Below are 24599 nucleotides of genomic sequence, written 5' to 3'. Positions count from 1 at the left end.
CATCCCATCTCTGGACAGTTGGGCTATAATATGGATTGATGTGAGCGCCAACCAACCCAACTCGATGTCTCCTGGCTGATACACCTGACTGGATAGGCCATTTTTTACAATGCAGCGCATCTTCCGCACTTCTGTTCGCTGCTTCTCCACATCTATACCGCGTCACGAGATCAAAGACATTGGCGCTTTATCACAGCGCCTGATACCAAAATACCAAGGTGTGGGTCATTGAGGTGACTGAATGGTCATCCATTTCGTTCTGAGGCTGATTCTGGTAGAATCCTGTGATGGGGAGCTCCTTTCTCTTCAGTGGCCGGCACCGCCACGCAACATCTTCCTGGTGCGCAAGGATTGCGCCCCAGCTGTGACCGATTCTTTGATCGAATTCGTTAAGTATGTTACAGTTTTCATGAGCGATTATATAGACTCATTTTCTCAGCCATATTTCCTCCGTATACCCATCCATCCGAGTCATTCTCGAGTCGAAGACCGCCGCCGAAGTACACTCGTCACTTCCCTTTCCCGTCTATTCAGCATGTCTTGACGAAAAGCCAACTGCATTGCACGAGAAAGTTGACCTCACGGTGACTTTAGGCGGAGATGGCACCATCTTACATGCCTCCTCGCTTTTCGCAACCTGCTCGAATGTCCCACCCGTCTTGTCATTTAGCATGGGCACACTAGGATTTCTGAGTGAATGGAAATTCTCGGAATTCAAAAGAGCCTTCCGAGAGGTCTACATGTCTGGGGCTGGGGCAGGAGATCGCACTCCCGTGCTTGAGAAGTCCGCGGCAACGGAACTTTCCGGACATGAATCCGAGATGGGCCCAACTGGATGGTCTTCTGTTCGAGGGAAATCAATGGGCTCAACTCGCGGGGCACGCATTTTGATGCGCAACCGGCTGAAAGTTGGGTTCTTTACTGCTGACGGCGCTGAGACTACCCCGATCCGGACTAAAACAGACCAGGGTCAGGGAGTTTATGTGATGAACGAACTACTCATCCACCGCGGCAAGGAACCACACTTGGCAGTGGTGGATGTGTTTGTTGGTGGGCGTTTCCTCACCGAAGCAGTGGCTGATGGCATTATCATCTCCACCCCGACCGGGAGTACTGCATACAGCCTCAGCAGTGGGGGTAGCATTGTGCATCCACTAGTCCCAGCCATTCTCTTGACCCCGATCTGCGCGCGTAGCCTCAGCTTCCGCCCATTGGTCCTCCCATCCAGTACGCCTATCACTTTGCGGCTCAGCGAGAAGAACCGCGGGCGCGAACTCGAAGTCAGTCTAGACGGGGTCAACCTGGGCCAAGGGATGGCAGTTGGCATGGAAGTCCGAGTTTGGAATGAAGAGATGCGTCATGGCGAGAATGAATGGCAGGGAGGTGTACCCAGCGTTATGCGGAGAAGTGTGGGCTGTGAGGCCCACGAGGGATGGGTTGGAGGGCTAAATGGACTATTGAAGTTCAACCATCCCTTTGGAGAGCCTTAAAGAGATAATTGTAACATATGCGATCACTATAAAAATATCAACATACAATGTCCCTGTTCTGTGCAGCTCTCGTGATTGGCAGAGGCTTGTTTTCTGTAGATGAACGTCTCCATCTCAGGGGACCCCTTTCACCTTCTTTCCCCCACCAACTTCATCTTTCACCTTCGCTTTGATCACTGCGTTTCGTTGAGCATCCTCGCAGTGCGAGGACGGCTCCTGGTTATTTCTCTTGTATGGTCCCCTGTCTTTTTTCCACTCTCATTGCCTGCACTCCACACCCTGTTTGTGTATGCATCAGATCAAAGCCGGGCCTGTGCCTGTGCCTGTGCCTGTGAAACCATCCCCTGGACTAACTGTTAATTAGTCCTGACCTCAGGAGGTCTCGGCGCATTCGTTCCCCCTTTATCATGACTTCCTATGGAAAGTCCGTCACTCCTCCCCTCTTCTCTAGACATGCCACTCACAATGCACAGCAATATGTACTCTCCGGATCAGTTCATGAATCCGGGGCCCGCTCCCCGCCCCCCGACCGATCGTCCTCCAAAGTTGACTCTCCCGACCAACAATACCACTGCCTCCTTTGGCCAGATGAGTTTGGACTCGCCGAGTACACCGGGCCCGGGCTCGGCCAATCTGTCACTGTTCCCTAATACCAGTAGCCCGTCTCTCGCCATGAGTCGGAGCAATACTCAAAGTGGAATCACGATTATCAAGGAGGGCCATGTTCGCTGCAAAGAGGACAAGTTCTTGGCAACGTGGAACTCGAGATACTTGATCTTGCGCGAGTACAAACTCGAATTCCTGAAGAATGACTCGAGCAAGGTGGTGATCTCCTTCCCACTTTCGTCTGTTACCGCAGTGGCTCGCTCGGAGGAATCCAAGATGGCTTTCGAGGTCACTCGTCTCGCCAACCCGAAAGATGCCTCGTCGAAATCTGCCCTTCTTACTCGGGACTTGCCTACCAAAACCATCACCTGTGAAGTTAAATCCGACGATGAAATTTATGAATGGATCGACAAGATCTACGAGCGATGCCCCGGTATGGGTGGAGTCAGCAACCCGACCAACTTCAGTCACCGCGTCCATGTCGGATTTGACCCCAAGACTGGCGCCTTTGTAGGCTTGCCTCCAGAATGGGAGAAGCTTCTGACAGCTTCAGCCATCACCAAGGAGGATTATAAGAAGAACCCACAAGCTGTCATTGAGGTCCTTGAATTCTACTCAGATATCAAGATGCGTGAACAGAACCCCCAATATTACGCTGGTATGAACACACCCTCCGGCAATGGAGCCAAGTCATATGGCAACAGTGTCGGAAGTTCCATTGCACCCCCGCGACCTCCTCCACCAGGTCCAGCGCAGCGTCTTGATAGCGGCCAGTCAAAGCAATCTGACAGTGCCATGCGCTCAGTTTCCTCCCCACAAAGCAGAGAGTCTGAGCGTGCCGCCGAACAGCAGAAACAAGCCGATCATATGAAGGAATTGGCTGAGCAGGAGCGTCGCCGGTTGGAAGATCTCCGTCGCAAGGAGGAGCAAGATGCATACAACCAGTCCATTCCCCAGACCCGCACACCCATGGCCAAGCAGGAACTTGGTGGCTATGGCGGAGAAGACACGTCCAGCAACAGCCGCTACCAGCCAAGTCGCCCAGCCCCTCAGGCTCCAGGAGCTGGTGCTCGTCCTCAAGACCCGCGACAGTTGACCGCACAGCGACCCGCACCGGCACCACCTTCACAGAGTCCGTATGGCCAAGGCGCCCCCCGTGCCCCTGGTGCCCCACGAACCGACGATCGCCAGGGTTCTCCAAGCTCGCGCTATCCCCCCAACGATGCTCGCGCTCCCAGTTCCGCAAACCGTCCTCAACAGAATGGCTCCAAGGGTCAACAGGCTCAAGGACCCCCTCCAACACGTCTGCCCGCCCCTGTCCAAGCTGTGAAACCTCTAAACATTGCCAACAAGCAAAATGGAGCCAAGCAGAACGTCCCCGATGGCGTTCGCCAGGCCGAAGCTGCTTTGACCAAGAAGCCGGAGCCACGCCAGAAAGAGGTGCGCATGTCCGCCATGTCCGAGAACGAGGTCATGGATCGACTTCGCTCGGTCGTGTCCAAGGACAACCCCAACGATTCATACAGCAAGCAACGCAAGATTGGACAAGGTGCCTCTGGATCCGTGTATGTCGCACGTGTTAAGGAGGGTGCTACCTCCGGCGTTGCCAAGGAGCTTTATCGCCAGTACGGTCCCCGATGCCAGGTGGCTATCAAGCAAATGGATCTGCGTAGCCAGCCCCGTAAGGAGTTGATCGTCAACGAAATTATTGTCATGAAGGACAGCCAACATGCCAACATTGTCAATTTCCTCGACTCGTTCTTGCAGGAGTCGAGCAATGAGCTCTGGGTCGTCATGGAGTTCATGGAGGGCGGTGCTCTCACTGATGTGATTGACAACAACCAAGTCATTACGGAAAATCAGATTGCAACTATTTGTGTCGAGGTAAGTCGGATATGATTCATGTTTTACTCGCAATTACTGACTTTTCTCGCAAAGACCTGTAGGGGATTGGCTCACCTGCACAGCCAGAACATCATCCACCGTGATATCAAGAGTGACAACGTCCTGCTCGACCGCGTCGGCAACGTCAAGATCACCGATTTCGGTTTCTGTGCCAAGCTGACCGAGTCCAAGAGCAAGCGTGCAACCATGGTTGGTACTCCTTACTGGATGGCCCCTGAGGTTGTCAAGCAAAAGGAGTACGGCCCCAAGGTCGACTGCTGGTCACTGGGAATCATGGCCATCGAAATGATTGAATCTGAGCCCCCATACCTCAACGAAGAGCCCCTCAAGGCCCTCTACCTCATTGCAACCAACGGAACTCCCCGTCTCAAGAAGCCCGAGAAGCTCAGCAAGGAGCTCAAGGCCTTCCTGAGCGTCTGTCTATGCGTCGATGTCCGCAGCCGTGCCACGGCCGACGAGCTCTTGGCTCACGAGTTCCTACAGACGGGCTGCAGCTTGGCTAGCTTGGCCGAGCTCCTCCGCTGGAAGAAGGCTAATGGCCAGTAATTGATTTACCGCAAACCTGGAGCACATATGGGTCCCATTTACGCGCGCGTCTTCGTTTAGATGTTCACATTCATGTTCCTTCACGATCTCAACAGGAACAACGGTATCGGTCTCTTCCCTATTCTTCCTATTTTTTTCTCTCCTGTTTTGTGCTTGTTTCTCTCCAATGTCCCTTGGAGACGCTCGGCTACTCTCATACACACAATCCTGAACGATAATCCACGGCGTTTGATCTGATTTCCATTTTCATTCTCCCACTTTTGTTTCTGCGATTTCTTTTTTCAACGCCTGCACAAAAGACATACCATGTTTCCCCCATGACGTTCACGATTCTGCACTTGCACTGTATTTTGTGCGCTGCGCTCGCAGACACGGATTTTGTCTGTTTTCTTCTTCTCTGGCCTCTTATGAAATTACAAGCTCTTATTCGTAATAGGAGGTCTTTGAGACAACAAAACTTAAGTTTCATTTTATTTATTCTTTCTCCAAGTACAAATAGTAGCCTAGGGCACAAGGATATCGATCCAGAAGTGCAAATACAAAAGCAATCATCTATGCCCGTAGCTATTGACCCAACGAATGCCCTCATATGAGATACACTACAACTATGACCGGACTGACTATAAATTCCAATATATCATTCAGACGTGAAGTAAACCGATATGTAAAGCAAGATACAAACCCAAGAAGCGAAACAAGCCACCCATCCTACAACACAATACAATAGAACAATCCCACCAAGGCCTACATCACACCACCTTTTCCCTCCAGCAAATATCAAATTCAAGGCAATTCAGCCCTAACAGCACCACCCAGTTCACGACAAGCAGTCCCAAACAAAACACCTAGAAGGATACTCTCCCCCTCAGCAGCCGTCCACCGTCCAGCATCGACCAGCCTCTGCTTCCAGATATTTCGATCCTCATCGGAAAGATCAGTCCAAGCGCGCAACTTCTCCTCATCGGAGATGCCATTATGACGCGCCGACGTAGCCGTCTCAACAAAGATGCTCTCTTCAGCGCCGTGGCCTGCCTCGTGGCACCGCACAATGACGGAGAGATCGTGGGGCGTGGCGGTTTCCAGGTCTGCAGGTGCAGCACCGGCATTGTGGACGCGGTCAAGGATTGAACGGAGTGATTCAAGTTGCTCTTGCTCGGTTGAGTCCGGGTGTGTTTGGATGACGGGGATATTCGTTGTACCCTTGTAGCGAGACGCAAGCAGGGTATCGAGGTATGTCAGACGATCTGGTGGAGGGGGGACGTATTGACCAGCAACCATATTGCGGAGACCAACTGGGAGCCACTCGGCGGCGCCTAAGAAGGGAGGTGTGCCGCCGCGGATTTCGGCGAAGGCCAGCATTGCGAAGCAGATGGCTGAGATGGAGAAGAGGAGGATGAGGATGCTGTAGATTAGTTCCCAGATCTCGGCTGGGCCGGGCATGGCTAGGACGTAGCGGGGGGTGCGGGACGAGGTTGGGAATGGGGAGAGAGGGAATGTGTGCACAACGACTGTATTGCCCATGCTGACGGAGGCGAGCTTCACATTCTGGGGCCCGACTTCTGGGCCTATGGGATGTGAGGGTGCGGTGAAAGTTGAAAAGGCGAGCTTTGTCATTGAGAAGGGGTGGACTTCGCGGATTGTTGAGTAGGGGCGGACGTTGCTGTATCCGCGCTTTGGTCCATATTCTAGTGTGAAGAGAGCGATGGAGTTGTCACTGCCGCTGACTGCGATGACGGTCTGTTGCTGGCCTTGAGGATTAGTTCCTAATTGGCATATATCCAAACCCAGACCGATCTTCACGGTTCTGGGGAGCTTGCGGCGACGTAGGATTTGGGGCTTGCTCTGGCTGGTGGTTGGGAGTTGAAGAAGAATGAGCTCACTGCCACCACGGTCTGGTGCATTCTGCAGGAGGAGCAGGGTTCGGGGAGAGAGGAAGCGCAGCGCGCGGAACTTGGGGCGTGTGGGAGCGCCGCTGGCTGATAGAGGAGTGGTGTAGATGCAGCGAACCTCGGGGGAGCTACTGGAGTTGTTAGACGAGGAAATCTCGCCAACCATGATATCCACTCCATTTGTATAAGCCACACGGAACTGATCTTTGGCGTCTTCGGTCTGTTCGGGGTCGTGTTCGAGACTGGCAAAGTCGACATCCTCGGCCTCTTCATTGCCGCTTAGTTGGATACGGCCAATGACATCTGTCTCGCTAGGAGTTTCGGTGGCGCGAAAGAATACAATTTCCCCAGAAGCTGCCAGACCCGTTGCAATAGCTCCAATCCGGGTGTGTTTCTCATTGTCCTTCCCCTTCGGCCACGGCGAGAGTCTGACCACGCGCTGGTACGTATCCGAGGAGCCTGGCCCGTTCTTCGTGCGGAACAATGAAGCTTGCGACAGAGTTATTGCTCTCCCGGGTATGATCACTTCCTCGGGTTTGGTGTCCTTGTCGTCTTTTGTCTTCTTTTCGTCCTTCAACTCTTCCGTATCCTGCGGGGCAGCTACAGCTCGGTTCTTTCGTGGCGCCACAAAGCGGAAAGCGCGCATATGCTGATTGTTGTTCTTTTTCTGCTCTGCCACAGAGCTATTGATTCCAGCCAAAGTAACAAGAGAGCTAGTTGCATCACCACACACCGGCGCGGCAGCCAGCGACGTCACCGAATCTTCATCACGCGATAAGTTCAGTTCAACGGCCTCGGTGATCTCATCACGACGCGAAGTATCAAGAAGAGACTATCAAGAATACAACAGTTAGCATTGTCATACAAAAACAGCTGTTCTTCTCCTCAAGGCGAGACTTGCGATCTTGTTTCCGACTCCGCTGCGCCCCTCGCCGCCTCCGCCGCCGACGAGCAGTAGACCGTTGTTGCGCGGGTCGAAGTCGGCTGCGAAGAGCGGACACGAGAGTGTCAATTTGGCGGAGTGTATTGTGGGCGCCATTGTTGGTTCTCTTGGAGAGGCGGAGCAAGAAAGAGGACAGATGGATGACGGAGGTGCAGTGCCCCGGATTCTTGGCGCGGTCCGGATCGCATTGTCATTTAGCGTATAAATTGAGCTATATTCATAGATCTATAGTAACAGTCTACTTTAAATTTGATGATTTAATAAAAAAAGGGAATGGTATTTTATATACTCTAGCACTCTACTCGATCTCCTGGGAAGTGAACTCGGGAAGACGCTTGCGAATGTCCTCCCAGGTCTCGTCGCCGTCGACAAGCGACTTGATAGCCTGGAGGATGTCATCCTCGCTGGCGCGGACCTGCTTGGTGGTATCGCGGTCACGGAGAGTGAAGGTGCCGTCTTGAACGGACTGGAAGTCGACGGTGACACCGAAGGGTGTGCCCAGCTCGTCGTTACGAGAGTAACGCTTACCGATACTGGCAGAGGAGTCATCAACACGGTTGGAGACACCGAGCTTGCGCAGCTTGCTGGTCAGACGCTGGGTCAGGGGCTTGAAAGAAGCGTGGGTAGAGAGGGGAACCAGCAGGACCTTAGTAGGGGCGACAGCAGGGGGGAAAGAAAGGACCTGGAGTAGTTGTTAGCATTGAAATTAGATTTAAAAATGAGAGAAAGACTTACACCGCGAGATTCATCACCAGCACGGGACCAGTAAGAGTGCTCGATCATGCTGTACAAGATACGGCCAATACCGAACGAAGGCTCGATGACGTTGGGGGTGTACTCGCGGACGTTCTCAACGCGGGTACGCTTCTCGATCTTGATGAGGTCCTTCTCCAACTCAACCTTGCCGGAGCCGACACCCTCAACATCGACCTCAATCTTGCCGTTCTTCTCGAGGTCCAGGGACAGCTTCTCGCGCAGATCCTGGGACAGAGCATCGATGGCATTCTCAACGGTCTTAGCGTCCTTCTTGAAGCGAGGACCGAACTTCTTCTTCTCAAGGTCGATCTGGTACTCCTCGATGCGCAGAGGCTCAGCACGGCTCTGGCGCACGACGAGAGGGGCACCAGTCTTGTTCTTGTGGACAGTCAGATCGTAAGCGCTACGGTCAGCGCATCCGACACACTCAATCCATCCGTAGCTAGTCTGCAACTCAGCATCCCAGCAGTCGGTAGCGTAGTGAGCCATCTCGTTGGCCATATGCTGACGGAAGCGCAGCTTGGTGGGGTCGACACCAAGCTTCATCAGGAAGGACTGAATACGGGCCAAGAAGTAACCCAGGGTCTCATTGTCAACGAGGCCAGTCTCAACGGCCTTGCCGATGGTCATCTTGGTCAGCTGGGTGCTGCCAGAAAGCTGCACGTTGCGGTCGAGCAAGGACATCTCAACGTCCTTGACCTCCTCGAAACGAGCGTGCTTCTTGCCACCCTCGGGGTCGACGTAGTGCTCGATCTCGGCCATCAAGAACTCACGCACGCGCAGGAGACCAGCACGGGGGGAGATCTCGTTACGGAACGACTTGCCAATGGAGGCAGAGGCGAAGGGCATGGACTGCTGGTTGAACTCCAACAGCTTGGCGAAGTTCAAGAACTGACCCTGAGCAGTCTCGGGGCGCAGGTAACCGGGCATGTTGCTGCTAGGACCAATAGAGGTCTGGAACATGAGGTTGAATGAGACGGGAGGAAGCACCTCGCCGCCGGTGACGGGGTTGCGGATATCGTGCTTCTTGATGAGCTCCTCCAACTGGGGGCCACCGTAATTGTCAATCTGTGCGAGGGTCTCCTCGTACTCCTTGACGAGGGCATCGTCCAGCTTTTTGGCCTCGGTGCCCTTGGCCTTTCTCTTCTTCTTGGCCTCCTTCTCCTCGTCCACGACGACCTTCTGGCCACGGGCCTCCTTGTCACCCTTAAGACGGTTCTCCAGCACCTCCTCGACCAAGTGGTCCGCACGGAAGATCTCGCCAGTCTTGGGGTCCTTGCACATCCAATCGGCGAACTTATCCACGTGCCCACTGGTCTTGAGAATGTCGTGGGGGGTCAACATGGTGGTGTCGACCTCGAGCATGTCCTCCTCGAGCACGAAGTGTTTGCGCCACAAGTCGGTCATGTTGGCGATCAGGGCGGTTCCTGGTGGGCCATAATCGTACAGACCAGACACACCACCGTAAATTTCGAAGGAGGGAGTGTAGAACATGCGCCGACGGAGCATGGAGTCCAGGACCGTCCGGTCAACGGACTGACCCGTCTTGGTGTTGACAGTGGCCATCTTAGGGGTTCGTTTCGGCTTCGGGGGAGAGGTGAAAGTCCTGAATTGAGAGCGAAGGAGGGACGGAGGGGAAAGAAAAGAGCGGGGGGGGAAATCGCAGGCGCGGCAATTGAGTCATCCACCATGCAGTCCCTCACCACCGAGAGGACAATGAACAGAGAAAGAGAGATAGAAAGAACGCGGGCAATTGGCTATGAGCTTTTGCTTTATTATTTATTTTCCTTGGGAGATCTCCCGCTGCTAAAGCAATAAGTGGCCGAATCGCAGATTGTCGCTCCGGCGAAACGATTGTCCGAGATAATTTATTTCTCGTCAATCTTGACATTTTCTACTGACCTTCACAGCAGCACTCCACACTCGCCAGCTTGCAATTATGGGCCTCAAAGGTGTAGGGAAACCGCCTCCAGGCGTTATGGGTGATGAGAAGACCAAGAACAAGCTCCGGCGCAAGATGAACCATGTGAAGCGCAAGCGTGCTAAGGACGCTGCGCGCCGAGAAGAGCGCTATGCTTTCAAGAAGGAAGAAGCCAAGAATCCCAAGCTCAAGGAGGAGCGTCTCAAGCGCAACATTCCTCTGACCCTCGAACGAAAGCGAATCTGGAACGAAGCCGACAACGACACCGAAGAAACTGGCCTCGGATTGAGCGTTGACGTTGAGCGCATCAAGCGCGCCAAGAAGGAAGAAGAAGACGAACTCAATCGGCCATTCGAAGAGGGTGAGGATGACAGCGAGGCTCCCGAATCAGACAACGAGTCGGTAGACAGTATGCTTGCCTCAGACGACGAAGACGAGGATGAAGAAAAGGACGGCGAACAAAAAGAGAGCCGCATGAAGAACTCTCTCCCAACCGCCACAGAGCGTGCCACAGAGCCTACCCAGTCCACACGCAGCACAAATCTGAGCCTCGCTCCTGAAGCACTGGCCGCCAAATTCCCTACGCTCTTCACTGAGGGCCCGCCGCCCACCCCCAAAATCCTCATCACCACCGCTATCAACTCCAATCTCCACAACGAAGCCGAGATCTTGACCGATCTATTCCCGAACAGCGTTTATATTCGTCGCACAGCGCACAGATACTCGCACAAGTTCTCCATCCGTGAGATCTCCAAATTTGCTACAAACCGCAACTTCACAACGGTGGTCGTGTTGCAAGAAGACCAGAAGAAGCCTAGTGGTCTGACGATGGTTCACCTGCCAGTCGGCCCAACCTTCCATTTCAGCATCAGTAACTGGGTTGAGGGAAAGCGACTTCCTGGTCACGGCCGCGCCACCGAGCACTGGCCCGAGCTGATCCTCAACAACTTCCGTACTCCTCTTGGTCTCCTCACCGCGCATTTGTTCCGTGCTCTTTTCCCGCCTCAGCCAGAGTTCGAGGGCAGACAAGTCGTCACCCTGCACAACCAGCGTGATTACATCTTCGTCCGTCGTCACCGCTACGTTTTCCGTGAAAAGCGTGAGACCGAGAAGGCTGTTGTTGGTGCTGATGGCAAGGAAATGGAGGGTGCCCAGGGTATCCGTACAGGTTTGCAGGAGCTGGGACCCCGGTTCACCTTGAAGCTGCGCCGTGTTGACAAGGGCATCCAGCGTGCCAGTGGACAAGAGTGGGAGTGGAAGGGTGGAATGGAGAAGCAGAGAACTTTGTTCCAGCTGTAAATTTTGTTTCTTATGTCATTTCAGGTTTTGCATGGGGTTCGGAGAGGAGTTATATCCAAAAGCTGTCTTTCTTTCATGAACAAATATACTTTATGGTCATAGTCAAGTCGCCCAAAGTGCATAATTAAGCTATTGACCCTATTGTCGCCTCTGTCATTTTAAGGCCAACTAGTACTCTCCGAACGCTCAATCGCTCTCTTCGTCGCTTCGTCAAGAGCCTCCTTGGGCAATCCAAGCACACTATTAAGCGTCCCCTTGCCACTAAAATCCCCAGACCCATCATCATAAAAGACCCTCGCATAAAGCATCTTAGCAAACCCAACCAAATCCCCCTTCTGCATAGCCTCCACGCCACTCTTATATCTCTCCTGAGCTGGCTCCTTGGTGATGTTCCAATCAGCCTCCGTCGTCCCAGTCACTCTGTAAACAGAATCCAGCATATCCCGCTGGCTAACAGTAAATGAGTCAACATAAACCACCTGGTCTTTCAACTTCTCAAGACAAGACCCTCCAGCCGAAATAGGCAGGCTAAGCAGATTGGCCACAGCCCGACCAACCTGCGGCCATGTCGACGTGGAGATCTTGACGCTTCCTTCGTCGAATAGTGTAGCGGATCGATCGGCAAAGTCCACGCCGAAGGCAGGTGCTATTGCCAGACTCCATTCGTACCAGAATCCAGTGTTCACGGCTATGTAAGAGCTTTTGCCGAGATCTGTGATTGCTTTGCGGATTCCCCCTTATACAGATGGAATTGTGAGTAGGAATTATGTATCGTACGATGTAAGCTTCTTACCCTTTGATTGGAAGACTACCACGTCCTTGACTAAGTCTTCATTTGCCGTATCTGGACTCCATTCATTCGGCAAAATCCAGGGTACACCAGCCTCACCGGCTGCATTGATGAGCTGAAGATCAATGTCATGGGGTACTCTACCACTTAGAGTGATTACGAGCGCGTCTTGACCCTTGAGTGCCTCGACGATGGTCTCTGGCTTGCTATAGTCGATTGTCTTTTCGATCACTCCCTCCGGTAGCTTGCTTTGGCTGTCGGCTCGTGCGAGGGCTGTGACGGTGTGCTGTCCTGTCTGCAGGAGGGCTTCAGTCATGAAACGGCCGCTATTACCGCCAGCCTGGGGAGGTTATTAGTTGACGTTCTGGGATGATGAATGATGTCACGTACTCCGACGATGGCAACGTTGGTGATGTGGTTTGAGGCCATTTTGTATGCGGTTTAGATGGTTGGGTTCATTGCTGAGAGACCCAATTTGAACCAATTTATATTTCAATCGAATGGAATTAAGAGGGCTAAAAAGGCCGAGATGTATATAGTTCTCGGAGGTTATGTTGAGGCCGAGCCCTCAACGGAGATATGACTGACTAACTCCGTGAACCAATTTGTTCTGAAAACAACGTATGTTTGGCAAATGTTCTATTGTTCAATGAGGGTGAGGACATTCCGATTCTACAACAGGGGCTATCAACCTGTTGCTAGTGCTATGACGTATTCCGCAATTTCTATGCGCAGTCCTCGCAGTGAGCATACTTTTCGCGCATTCATTGAGCTCCAACTTGGCTTCTCTTTTTGCACATCTTTTTTGTCCGTTCTCAAGGGCCTCCGGTGAGCCATTCAGATCATACAAATGTGTGGGTGTCAAAGGACATCCGACCATTCTTGTATCTAAAACGCCTCCAGAACTCGAGAATCCCTCCCTTTTCGAGCAACCTCCAGCCAGTCAAGAAGGTATAAATGCTTGCCATGGCGACTATCTAAGAAAACTGGTTGAGCAACCAAAATGGATGAGTGGGTTGTCAAAAGTACTATACCTGGGCATCATAGTTTCAAAGGATGCACACTAATTATTGACCTGCATGTACGTAGATCTCCAGATCTCATAGAAGCGTTACCCCGAGCTCATCCGGCATTATTGATAACGACACACGCTACCTATACATGCTAAATATGCGGCTCTTTGTTCGCTGATCATATGCCCGCTCTGATTTACACTAGACGTACGTGTGTACACGAAGTGCAGTACTTTGACAACAGACTTGTCTCTAGCAATATCTTGGCAGGTTCCATTGAGAAACCAATGATAATATACTTGTATAATCCCGCCTGCTCTGTCAACCCCATGCTAAAGCGATGTCACGACTGGGATGATTGGCTGTGATACACTGCCCCTCAGATCGGGATCTGCACAATCGGGATTAAAAGAAAGGATTCGTACTCGCTCTCGGGGCTACTCGGGGTGGACAGATGTAATTCGATCGAGTATCTGGGATGTGGTGAGAACTTACGACTTAGGACTGTGCACTAATGCAAGATGCCGCATTGATACTTCATGTCGCCAAGAAAGGAACTCCAGTCTGAACCTATTGGCAATACATATCGAATGCCATGAGATCAACTGACTATACTATCAATGTATACGCAGTAGTGTCTCTATTTCCTGTAGCACGGACCGGTGTGACTCGGTCAAGGTGTTCATGCATGCACGCTGGGCTGAACTACCCTGTTGATCTACCCATTTGAGGGGGTCAGGACAATGGTTTCACGTTGCTGTATCTGCTTACTCGTCTATTTGATCTGTTCGAACTAAGGATAGAAACAAGTGTATAGAGCCGAGGGCCAAGACACGGACTATAAATACAGCCTGCTTTCACTGCTAGATCAAACCACCACTTCAACTTATACCAAAGATCATACGAAGAAACACACCATGTCAACAATCTCAATCCCCGAGCAAATCGAAACCCGCGAATTTGGCTTCAACGCCAAACAAGGTGTAAGCTGGTCCGACTACGTGATCTTCCGACCAATCTACCCACCCTCATTCTTTAATCGAATCTTCACCTACCACTCAACCTCAAGTTCCAATGCCAACCCCAAAACAACCTGGACCATAGCCCATGACGTCGGCGCCGGCTGCGGAATAGCAGCCTCAAGCCTAGCAACACACTTCAAGCAAGTAATAGTCTCAGACCCAAACGAAGGCTATACAACCCTAGCGCACAAAGTCCTCGTCACAGAATCAGGACACCTAGAATCCAAATTCCGATTTCTACAAGAAAGTGCGGAAAATAGCAGCGTTGAATCTGGATCCGTGGATCTGATTACTGTATGTGAATGTATCCACTGGATGCGGCCGGAGGTCGCGATAGCCGAGTTTGCGAGACAGCTTCGTGTGGGTGGGACCTTGGTTATTACGCATTATAATCATCCCCGGATTGAGGATAATGAGCGGGCTCAGATGGCTTGGGATGCCATTCGGGATCTTTATGTTGAGGCTGTCAGTAATCCTATGTTTGAGCATGCGTTGCGGATTATGAATTCGGGCTTTGAGAGTCTTGGTTTTCCGGTTGAGGTCTGGGAGGGGGTGAGAAGGCTGTATGTTAATGCTCTTGGGAGGGTTGAGACGTTCAGGTTGGATGATCGGGTTGGGGGGTCTTTGGTGAAAGATGGAGAGGAGGTTGTTTGGGAGGAGAGAGATGAGGGTTGGATGGGTGAGCAAGACTTTGACTGGTTTAGGGGGTATTTGGCTACTTGGGCTAAGCCTGATGTGTCTGAAGAGGAGTTGAAGCCTTATTGGGAGGAGTTGGAGAGGGCTATGGATGGGAAGAAGGTTAGGACTGTGACGCCGTTGGTTATGGTGTTTGCTACCAAGAGGGCTTGAATGAGGATGTCATGTACTCAATACGAAACTGAAAACTCCGCGTCGTTTACAGTCATAGATGTAGAGATCGAATCGACATTGTTGGACATATCAAAGTTCAGAAGGTCAGGGATCGATTGCTCTATGTGCAAGTACAAAGCCACTGACATGATCAGAGTTAATCAACAGTATAGTACAAAAGCCAAGGAAACCACTCCAAGGTATGTATAATGTATTCTGGAATAGACGATGTACTGCGAAACAAGACCCGAACCAAAATCAAGTGTAAAGACAAAACAGACCCACAGAGGAATAAGAACAAGAAATAGGAGAAAGCAGGTAAAAGATATCTCAGCGAAAATATTCAAGGTAGGCTCACACCAGCCTCTGCCAACGGGCCAACCCAATACTGACAAGAACAATGGCACCCATAACACCGAGGATACCAAAGAACCATTCGAGGCCCTTGTGATGCTGGCCAGGAACCTCAATGTTCATACCGAACAAACCACAGATCAAGTTCATAGGCACCAGGATAGTAGCAATGAGAGTAACCTTGCTAAGAACCTTGTTGACATGGTTACCCAGGACAAGGTTAGTAACATTGAGCTGGGCCAGGTAGTTGGTATGCGAGCGACTGAGCATCTTCTCGAAGTGAGACAAGTTCGACATCATGGTTACGACGTGATCTTGGATATCGCCCAGGTACAAGCCGATATCACCACGGGGGGTAACAGAGTACTGCTCGTTGCAACGCTTGGAGAAACCACGGATGACGTCTGCTTTACCGCCTAGCAAGCGCATCAGACTCATGACTTTCTTGCGGAGGCCTCCGATGCGCGGGAGGAAGGATTCGAAGTCGTCGACACGCGCGATGAATACATGATCTTCAATTGCTTCAGATTCGAGCTCCACGTCGCGGATTACTGGACCGAAGCTATCGACGATGTCATCGCTGTGTCGGGTTAGTATGTGAATTCTGGAAGGTATAGATTGCAACTTACATCATGGCATAACAGATCCAGTCACTGCTGAGAGCCACGTAGTCGCGCAGCTTTCCAATACGCTTCCGAACATTGGCGGCGTGAGGGTTGTCATCGAACGAGAAGGTCAGTACACCGTCGCGGAAGACGACCATGTAGAAATTGACTGGCTCCAAGAACTCCTCGCTGGTCTTGTCCATTTGGTAGAAAGTCCGGAAACAAACAAAGTAGTACTGCTTGAACAACTCGACCTTCTCGCGAGCTTCCTGAGTTTGAATATCCTCCGTCGTCAAGGGATGGATATTGAAGGCTCGCGATATGGCACCTAATTCATCATCGGTGGGATTAACAACGTCCAGCCACCAAACACCACCTTCAGGCCCGAGCTCGAAGAGATCCCGGAAGGTTTCGCCTGGAAGCACCAGATCTCCCAGGTCGGCAGCATGAACCGTAGTCTGAGACTCGGACGAGAAAAAGCCGAAACGAGTAGGATCGTTTGTGTTTTGGAGTGACTTGAGCAGCTCCTTTTCATCGGTGATTTTGGGCTTCTTCTCATCTTCATCGGAAGAGTCCGACGCATCAGTTTTCTTGACCTCGCCAACCTCGGGGCTTTCGGCGCCAGGACGGAGGTCGTAGAAGATGCGAGGCTTCTTGCTCTGCGAGCTCATGCTATGCTTGCGGCGGTTTCCAGTAAAAACCTTTGTGTTTTGGTTCAGAGCTACAAACTCCTCCAATTCCTCATAATCGATGACGGGGATACGACCTGGCTCGTCAAAGCAAGCCTCCTCAGCCGAATCGAATGGCACATCGCCCAGTTGGGGCCGGATAGCACTGGCGTTGCTGAAAGTTGGGCGCCGGTTGTTTGTGCCACCGGAGACAGTGCGCTGCAAGATGGCTTCCAAATCAGGAGGTGCATGGCTGTCCAAGGTGTTTGCGCGTTCACGACGACGCGGGTCGGCAAAAGCCTCAACGGAATTGGGGGGAGATGATGACCGGGCCGATACGGACGAGGTACACGAGGCATTGGCGAGATCATGCTGCGCAATGCTGATATGGCGAGGGGTATGATATTGAGCTGCGGGATCGACAGAGAAGCGTCGTCCCATCCCAATCTCATTCAGCGATCGATCGTCGTCGACCACGGCGTTTTCAAAGTCTCGGAAGACGGGGCCATCTCGTAGGGCATCTTGCACGTTGAGCAAGTCTGGTCGCCCAGGGGTTTCCATTGCAGGGTTCATCTGAGTTGTATCATGCGGGCTGAGCGAGCGCTCGATTGGTGCCTCAATTCGTGGTGTTTGCATCTGGTGGCGATGGTCATCCAATTCAGGTACCGGGGTACTGAACCGGGTGAGGTCCATGTACCTCTCGGATCTGGGAGATTCGGTCATGGCGAATTCTCTCGGGGGTGAGATTTCCGACAAAAAGCGTTTATGGCGCCAGATTGGATATTATTTTTGGTGTTTGGGATCGAGTTGCTCTTTTAAGATTTAGCACGACGGCCGGAGCAGACGTAAGCCGGTACGAGGTTCGTTCAAGGGTGACGGCCCTCCATCCATAAGCCAGACCCTTCACAAGGGTCTGGCGTTACCGACACACGTCTGATGGCCACAATAGGGGAGTTGTGGTAAACCCAGTTAGGGGGGTCTGGTGTCGCCCCCGCAGAAGACCCTGAACTTGGGGCCTGCAAGAGGGTGGAGGAGAGAGGACTGGGTGTAGCGAAGTCCCGCCAACTTGATGAGGTGAGGAGATGGGGAGCTTGGGTGCTCCAGATTTGCAGATAGGCGAGAGGACGAAAGCCGTCAGCTCGCAGGGTAATCAAAGGACGTTGGGATTCGAGTTCTCGAGATGAGATGGATTCGCAACGTGTGAAGGCTGGCACTGGTGAGTGGCGAGAATCAACGGGGCCGGGGCCGGTGATGGTTTCGGTAACGGTCCACAATCAAGCGGAAGGTTAAAAAGACCACTAGAAAGAGACAAGTCAAAGAAGATGAGAAATATGAGGCACCTCAAGGGCGTTTGACAATGGAGAAAGAAGAAAGAAAATAAGTGGGGGGGGGGGGGGGGGGAAATGTCACTTGAAGCTCTGTGAAAATTTTCGGGCGGGTCGAGTCCGTGTAAGTGTAAACTAAGAACTAGGCTCTCACATTAACTGTTATTTTTGGTTATCATGAGGCATTTATTGCCGGATATTATTACTGTTTTACTTAGTCCACGCTTTGGCTTTGCTCAAGTGCTCAAGTTCGGAGGACTCCGTCTTTACGGAGTCCAGTGGAGGATTTACATGTAGTCAGCCCTGGAGATCTTGGAACTAGATATCTTATCTCGGTTCTTGACTCTTGTACCCTGCATTTGGGCTTTTAAATTTCTGTTGTAAGTCACCGTGCAGTATATCGAATTCGCGAACAACTTTGGAATGCAGGAAACTCACCAACTCTGACTGTCCAAAAGATAAATAATTAAGTTAACTTAACCCTGCTACACTCGCATAGATCGACACACAATCCAATCATTCCATTCAAATTTGAGTGTGAAATTCCCCACTTGCCTACTTGGGTCTCCCCGACGTCGGCCAATTTTTCCCGCTTAAGAGTCATATATCAGACTCATACTACGCAGGATTACTGTACACAGTACACATGACACAAGCCTGCGCCATGTCTTCCTTTCTGCTCAGAATCCCTTGCTCCTCTGCAAACATTGGTCCTGGCTTCGATGTGATTGGTCTTGCATTGTCCCTTCACTTGGACCTCCACGTCACTGTTGAGGCCAAAGACTCCTCCGAGCTCCCTTTCAACTGTGCCATCACCTATGAGGACCAGAGCAAGAGTGTCGAGCAGATCAGCCTTGACCCCGAGGTCAACCTGATCACCCGTGTAGCCCTGTATGTTCTGCGATGCCATAACCAGCGGGCCTTCCCCGTTGAGACCAAGGTGCACATCGTCAACCCCATCCCATTAGGTCGGGGCCTGGGTTCATCTGGTACCGCTGTAGTTGCCGGTGTAATGCTGGGTAACGAAGTGGGCAAGTTGCGTTTGAGCAAGGAACGCTTACTGGACTACTGTTTGATGATTGGTACGTTCCTTGATTTACCCTGTTCTTACCTGTTTATCGGAAACATGGACATGCCGTGCATTTACTGACGTGTGTATAGAGCGGCACCCGGATAACGTAGCCGCTTCCCTCTTCGGTGGTTTCGTTGGAACTTATCTGAATGATCTCAAGCCTGAGGATGTAGCCCGGAAGGAGATCCCGCTCAGTGAGGTATTGCCTGCCCCGGCTGGTGGTGTCGACACTGGCATCAGGCCCCCAGAACCCCCTATGGCCATTGGTCATTACCGCAAGTTCAATTGGGCCCCGGAGATCAAGGCTATTGCCATTATTCCTGATTTTGTGGTGCCTACGGCCAATGCCCGTAATGTACTCCCAGAGACCTATACACGGGCGGACGTGGTATGTTCACTCCAATGTCAATGGTTGACCCAACACTAATGCCGTCCAGGTTTTCAACCTTCAACGCGCGGCCCTACTTCCCGCAGCCTTGGGAAGTTCCCCGCCGGATCCTGATATGATCTTCCTGGCCATGCAAGATAAAGTGCACCAGCCTTACCGCAAGACCCTGATCCCAGGCCTGACTGAGATTCTCCAATTCATGACCCCATCCACTCAACCCGGTCTGTTGGGAATCTGTCTCTCTGGTGCAGGACCAACTATCCTGGCATTGGCCACAGATCGCTTCGATGAGATTGCTGACCGCATCATCGCTCGGTTCGCTTCCAACAACATCTCGTGCCAATGGAAATTGCTGGAGCCCGCTCAAGACGGCGCTACTGTGAAGTATAACTAAATCTCTGGCGCGCTTTGTTTCGTCATAACATGATCGCTGTCCCACGAGTCTGTTCGTCATGTCTGTGATAATTTCAGGCATGGCATGACGGCTGCATTGGGTATTGCGCTCCGATGGAAACGCATCTTGGGAAGGTGTTCTGCTTTCCCTTTCCTGCTACCCACATGGGTTATGCAAGATCTTGGTTCACCGCTGTTCCTTGCTTTGCAGGATGCATGTGAGCCTTCCGACTCGGAATTCTGGGCACACTCTTGAGTTTTCGTCTTGTACAGGATTTGTGCATGATACAGGGGAGTCGTTCACGGTACCCTAATGGATTGGGTAGACGATTTGTTTTGGCAATAAGATAGATGGCAGACATCGAATGAAATCATGATCATACGTATAACGAAGAGATAAAAGATGCGAATGATATGCAATGCGAGAATAATTAGCAAGTATTAATTCAAGATCTAGAATCGACATACAAAATAGTCAATTTATGTTCGAGCTTGAATGTTGTATAGGGCCGAAGGCGGTGATGTGTGATGCGGCAGAAGGCTAATGACACCATTGCGATAAGCCAGGGATTCCTCACCATCGACTACACCATGGATGAAATACTGAATCCTCTAAGAGATGCCGTCGAAGGCCAAATTGTATGATCTCATTTCTCTGTTACTGTTTATCCACAATCCAAGCTAATAATACCTCGATAGGACTTCCACGGCCAGTACCTCGCAGAGCTACTTTGCACTATTTTACTGATTATCTCCGGGGTATGTATACCCAAACATCCAGTTGTCTTCTGATTTGACACAAGTAATAATATCTGTCGCATCATAGGCTGTCAGTTTCTTCGTCGGATTCACCTACAAAGACATCTACCTTACATTATGGAGCGGCCTTGCGGGTACACTCTTCACTGCCTTTGTCGTCGTTCCCCCTTGGCCGTTTTACAACCGGCACCCTGAGAAGTGGCTTGGCTCAAAGAACGGGAAAGCAAATCCAGGCATAGTCGTGGACGGAGTGAAAGTGCAATAAGCTCCTAATAGCTTCAAACCTAGGACCGAGCCTGATACAAGTTGAAATGGAAAGAATTGCGGCAATGCTCACTCTTATATTAAAATATGAGAAGCATACATTCGCCCGAGACATCAACTATCCTAACACCCGTCATGTCCCTCCGTCTGGGCTGGCTTAACCGCTGCTCTGGTAAAGGGTGCGATTTGGAATAAATCATAGCCATTATTGGCATAGCAAGATATCGTGAATTTGTATCATGTAGTGTCCCCGAAAAAGGCCCTGAAAAAGCGCTTGCAAAAAACCTCCGTCTCCATCTCTTTACCGGCCGTACTTCTGGAACTCCCAGTCGCGGTTGTCCAGTGGGCAGACCTGGCGGGTCTTCAACCATCTCGATATGCAGTGGAAGTGGAAAGCGTGCTAGAGCAAGCGTTAGTCCCGACTCGAGGCTAGAAAGCGGAGGCACTCACGTTGCAAATACCCCAGGCGACGGTGCACTCTTCGGTTGTTGAAGAGCCCTGGTTGGCCTGGCATTCGATGCCTGTTTCATTGTCAGCTTAGCTCTGCTGGGTGAGGCTGGTTTAAGACGTACAAAGGTCCATGATGTGATTTCGGCAAATGGCACAGTTGTCTACGACAATGTCCCAGGCCCATAGGGCAACGGCGTTCCACTAGCATCTCAATCAGTATCGTGAGGTCTAGCTCGGCAGCTGATTGCGTACCTTCTTGATCTCAAATTTCTTCTTATCGCCGGCAGCGTCGGCCTTGGCAACAGCCTTGCCCTTGGAGGAGCCAGCGGCTTCCTTCATTTCAACATCCGCCATGTTGTGAGGTTGGTGAGGGTCGATTCGGAAATGCTTGGCAAGTGGCAGAAGCTAGGGTGGGGGTCTCAGGTCGGATCACAGAAATTGACGTAGGTAAGACTGCAACAGGCAACCGACGAAGGTTTAGAGGACAAAGAAGTATGGAAATAAGGAAATCACAGGTCGCAAAGGTCACTCCAGAGGTACCCAGGTCATGTTTGACTGTGTTTGTCAATGAGGCCGGTGGCGGCTCTTAGTCATATCCCCTCTCCAACTTCGTCACTTTCCTCCCTCACACCACCGACATGCTTCTTCAATATCGCATTTCTCTTTAGAGATGATTTCCGTGGGTTTTCTTTAACAGTCCATTTCTACTCTTCCTAATAGAGGCGTTTCAGTGATTCGTCTTTCTTTGCCTTTGACCCTTTGACTCTTTCTCAACCTGTCACTTTGTCACTTCCTCTTAGGCGCCATCTTCTTAATATTGTCGACCCTGCTGAGCAGTGATCTGACCTGATTTTGCCGTGATAATCTCATTGCTTTACTGCTTCGTCATAGCGTTGCTCTTTCTTTCTCTCTCCACACAGGCTGCCTATTTTTTAAGCCGACCAGTCGACATGTCGACCCAATCTCCTCATCCTCCAACCCCCAAGGGTTCGCGCAACAACCGCCGTCCACAGAAGAAGAACATGACGCCTCAAGCGCATAAACCGGGTCTCCTCTCGACCCCGCCGTCATCTCCGCCGCGGAATATGAGCCCAGCCGGGAATCAGACTGACTCAAACATCAACAACTCGAAGAAGAAGCCTATGCGATCTGCAAAGAAACCGCGCGACAACAAGGCTTCACCGGCACCAACCAACGGTTATTTCCAGAATACTGGGCACCAGAACAATACCCAACGACAAACCCCGTCGCACACGGTTGCCTCCCCTCAGATGAAGGATAGTGCCGCCTATGCAGGCCCAACCTTCCATGCATCGCCCGCTCCTTCAGCGCTTCCCATGCCCAGCTTTTTCTCCAAGTCAGCTCCTGATTCAGATCTCGTGCCACCGATCGAGACCGACAGCGATATTGCGGAGAATGAACCCGAACCGGATGTGACTCCTTCTAAACCTCGAAGCCGACCTCAGACCACAGGCACTGAACCGAAACCCACTCCTCTGGACTTCCTCTTCCAGGCTGCTGTACAAGCCAGGAATACCAAGTCGACGAGCAGCCCTGAAGTGAATAAGCTTCGATCGCCTCAGACTGAACCCAGAGCTATGCGCTCCAACGCAGATGGCATGTTTGCTTTTGAGATGGAGACTTCGGTTTCTCCACGCAATTCGCATATTGGTCCTTCATTTGCTCCTTCCTATCAGGACCGTATGAACGCTTTGCAAAACACTCGATCCTCGAGCACTCCCCAGTCTCCCAATATCACTGAGGAGCAGCGCAGAATGAAGACCGAGGAGTTGAAGCACTTACTTCTCAATCCGCGTCCCCAGAAGCCACCCTCGGCTCAACCCACTCCTGATTCAGCCGCATTTGGTGCGCGTCCATCGAACATCCCCCCTTATGCTACCCCCATGCGAACTTCCTCTGGACCCCCCATGACCATGTCGCATGGCTCTTTCTCCGGTCAGCAGCAGGCCATTCCTAACAACGCTGGCCGTGCTCCTTACCCCTACCCTCCTCATTCCCACTCGCCGCTGCGCCGTGAGGTTCCCCCTGCTCATTCACCTTACGGTGTTTCGAACGGCTCCTCGCCGGCCCCGTTCAGGGGTCCTTACATGCCGAGCCCTCCACCTCAACGGCTCAACTACACCTCTCCGCAGCCACAATACCCGGCTGGTTTCCGCATGCCGACAAGCTCGCCTTCTGCTGCCCAGTCCATGGACACTAAGCAAATCGAGGATGACATTCGTCGGGTCCTGAAGCTCGGTGCTACAGCGGGAATGCCGCCGAGTGGAATCCAGAGCTCCTTTGCTTAGTGTCTCTGCAGATCATGATCTGCGTTCAATCTCGTTACTTCCCTTCTTTTGGCTTTTTCTTAATTCTCGTTTTGCATTGGTTCATAGGGCATCCTTGACTGGTCCAAGGTCCCTCGGTGGGGTTCTTTTTTGGTCTTCCTTTCTCGCGACAGGGTGCTTGGTGTTTCTTTCCGTGGGACTCTCGCGGTAATTCTTACCATGATGATGATACACGGGACTGGCTGCTCGGTACATTGATGAGGCGGTGCTTTTTACCTTCTTTTCTTGCATCGTTCGGCGTCATGATGTTTTCCAAGTGCTGTTTAGGGGAGGATCCAGCCAAGGATGGCTACGACACGTTGTTTCTTTCTTTTTCTGGTTCTGATTTTTACTTCTTCCTCGCGGGGATTGTCACTCTTGATGTTTTTCTATGCGGTTGGTCGAACTCGATCAGCCTTTTCCTTCTGTGGATTCATGCTTGAATCTTTGCGACTGGCCTGTTGCCAATTGGCGTGTTTCACGCCCGACACTCATTTAGTCAAACTTTCACTGGTCAGAACCCACTTTGTCTTCTAGAGTAATTTAAGCTGGTAGTTGAATCCCACGTGCAGAGGTGCTACCCCCAAGACAGGCAAGCCACAGTGAAACGGCGAAAGTGGCGCTGTGTGGGCCCTTCACAAAACAGGCTAACAGACCTCGAATAGAACCGAATAGACTCCAGTGCCGATCCTAATAATGTGAATCCAGGGTCTTGACTACAACTGTACAGATTCTGTACAGAGGACTGAACTCTGTAGGGGGTTTTTTTACCAGTTCGTTCCATTCTATTTTTGGTTTCCCCCTTAATGAAGGAGTAATTGGTTGTCACTAGTTATTCGCCGCCACAGTTGCATCCAGATCCACCTCTACTTTTATATCTTCATGTGCTTACGGGGTTAGGGGGTTTAGAGTATAGTCTTCTCCCGAACACAGAGCTACGGAGTACTCTGAACAGATTGACATAT

General features: G+C 51.5%; 12 protein-coding genes across 12 annotated transcripts; 7 read left to right on the top strand and 5 right to left on the bottom strand.

Moving 5' to 3' along the window:
* Positions 1 to 109: 109 nt before the first annotated feature.
* Positions 110 to 1490, top strand: N7508_000833 (NADH kinase POS5; the record flags this gene model as incomplete). The annotated part of the gene is made up of 3 exons (XM_058458918.1): positions 110 to 218; positions 279 to 393; positions 440 to 1490. 3 exons carry the CDS (start codon positions 110 to 112, stop codon positions 1488 to 1490), a joined length of 1275 nt encoding a protein of 424 aa, XP_058325140.1.
* A 465-nt stretch (positions 1491 to 1955) lies between these two features.
* Positions 1956 to 4547, top strand: N7508_000832 (serine/threonine protein kinase CLA4; the record flags this gene model as incomplete). Its single annotated transcript, XM_058458917.1, has 2 exons — positions 1956 to 3980; positions 4035 to 4547. The coding sequence occupies 2 exons, from the start codon at positions 1956 to 1958 to the stop codon at positions 4545 to 4547; spliced, it is 2538 nt and encodes an 845-aa protein (XP_058325139.1).
* Positions 4548 to 5330: 783 nt separating this feature from the next.
* On the bottom strand, positions 5331 to 7475 carry N7508_000831 (uncharacterized protein; the record flags this gene model as incomplete). Its single annotated transcript, XM_058458916.1, has 2 exons — positions 5331 to 7268; positions 7353 to 7475. 2 exons carry the CDS (start codon positions 7473 to 7475, stop codon positions 5331 to 5333), a joined length of 2061 nt encoding a protein of 686 aa, XP_058325138.1.
* A 202-nt stretch (positions 7476 to 7677) lies between these two features.
* On the bottom strand, positions 7678 to 9701 carry N7508_000830 (glycine--tRNA ligase; the record flags this gene model as incomplete). Its single annotated transcript, XM_058458915.1, has 2 exons — positions 7678 to 8061; positions 8115 to 9701. The coding sequence occupies 2 exons, from the start codon at positions 9699 to 9701 to the stop codon at positions 7678 to 7680; spliced, it is 1971 nt and encodes a 656-aa protein (XP_058325137.1).
* Positions 9702 to 10074: 373 nt separating this feature from the next.
* On the top strand, positions 10075 to 11355 carry N7508_000829 (rRNA-binding ribosome biosynthesis protein RPF1; the record flags this gene model as incomplete). Its single annotated transcript, XM_058458914.1, has 1 exon — positions 10075 to 11355. One exon carries the CDS (start codon positions 10075 to 10077, stop codon positions 11353 to 11355), a length of 1281 nt encoding a protein of 426 aa, XP_058325136.1.
* Positions 11356 to 11513: 158 nt separating this feature from the next.
* N7508_000828 (aromatic alcohol reductase) lies at positions 11514 to 12574 on the bottom strand (the record flags this gene model as incomplete). Its single annotated transcript, XM_058458913.1, has 3 exons — positions 11514 to 12091; positions 12149 to 12485; positions 12536 to 12574. 3 exons carry the CDS (start codon positions 12572 to 12574, stop codon positions 11514 to 11516), a joined length of 954 nt encoding a protein of 317 aa, XP_058325135.1.
* Positions 12575 to 14075: 1501 nt separating this feature from the next.
* tpcM (methyltransferase tpcM) lies at positions 14076 to 15029 on the top strand (the record flags this gene model as incomplete). The annotated part of the gene is made up of 1 exon (XM_058458912.1): positions 14076 to 15029. One exon carries the CDS (start codon positions 14076 to 14078, stop codon positions 15027 to 15029), a length of 954 nt encoding a protein of 317 aa, XP_058325134.1.
* Positions 15030 to 15383: 354 nt separating this feature from the next.
* Positions 15384 to 17379, bottom strand: N7508_000826 (magnesium transporter CorA family protein; the record flags this gene model as incomplete). Its single annotated transcript, XM_058458911.1, has 2 exons — positions 15384 to 15963; positions 16013 to 17379. 2 exons carry the CDS (start codon positions 17377 to 17379, stop codon positions 15384 to 15386), a joined length of 1947 nt encoding a protein of 648 aa, XP_058325133.1.
* Positions 17380 to 18645: 1266 nt separating this feature from the next.
* N7508_000825 (homoserine kinase) lies at positions 18646 to 19835 on the top strand (the record flags this gene model as incomplete). The annotated part of the gene is made up of 3 exons (XM_058458910.1): positions 18646 to 19063; positions 19143 to 19441; positions 19491 to 19835. The coding sequence occupies 3 exons, from the start codon at positions 18646 to 18648 to the stop codon at positions 19833 to 19835; spliced, it is 1062 nt and encodes a 353-aa protein (XP_058325132.1).
* A 590-nt stretch (positions 19836 to 20425) lies between these two features.
* On the top strand, positions 20426 to 20858 carry N7508_000824 (signal peptidase complex subunit 1; the record flags this gene model as incomplete). Its single annotated transcript, XM_058458909.1, has 3 exons — positions 20426 to 20473; positions 20534 to 20593; positions 20661 to 20858. The coding sequence occupies 3 exons, from the start codon at positions 20426 to 20428 to the stop codon at positions 20856 to 20858; spliced, it is 306 nt and encodes a 101-aa protein (XP_058325131.1).
* Positions 20859 to 21158: 300 nt separating this feature from the next.
* Positions 21159 to 21661, bottom strand: N7508_000823 (SCF ubiquitin ligase complex subunit HRT1; the record flags this gene model as incomplete). Its single annotated transcript, XM_058458908.1, has 4 exons — positions 21159 to 21257; positions 21308 to 21378; positions 21430 to 21508; positions 21560 to 21661. 4 exons carry the CDS (start codon positions 21659 to 21661, stop codon positions 21159 to 21161), a joined length of 351 nt encoding a protein of 116 aa, XP_058325130.1.
* Positions 21662 to 22257: 596 nt separating this feature from the next.
* N7508_000822 (uncharacterized protein) lies at positions 22258 to 23616 on the top strand (the record flags this gene model as incomplete). Its single annotated transcript, XM_058458907.1, has 1 exon — positions 22258 to 23616. The coding sequence occupies one exon, from the start codon at positions 22258 to 22260 to the stop codon at positions 23614 to 23616; it is 1359 nt and encodes a 452-aa protein (XP_058325129.1).
* Positions 23617 to 24599: the final 983 nt, after the last annotated feature.

The sequence above is a fragment of the Penicillium antarcticum genome (assembly GCF_028974205.1).
Source record: "Penicillium antarcticum strain IBT 31339 chromosome Unknown utg000001l_segment0_segment0, whole genome shotgun sequence".
NCBI lineage: Eukaryota > Fungi > Ascomycota > Eurotiomycetes > Eurotiales > Aspergillaceae > Penicillium > Penicillium antarcticum.
The sequence above is the reverse complement of the archived record's forward strand: the minus strand, read 5'-3'. Positions and strand labels throughout refer to the sequence as shown.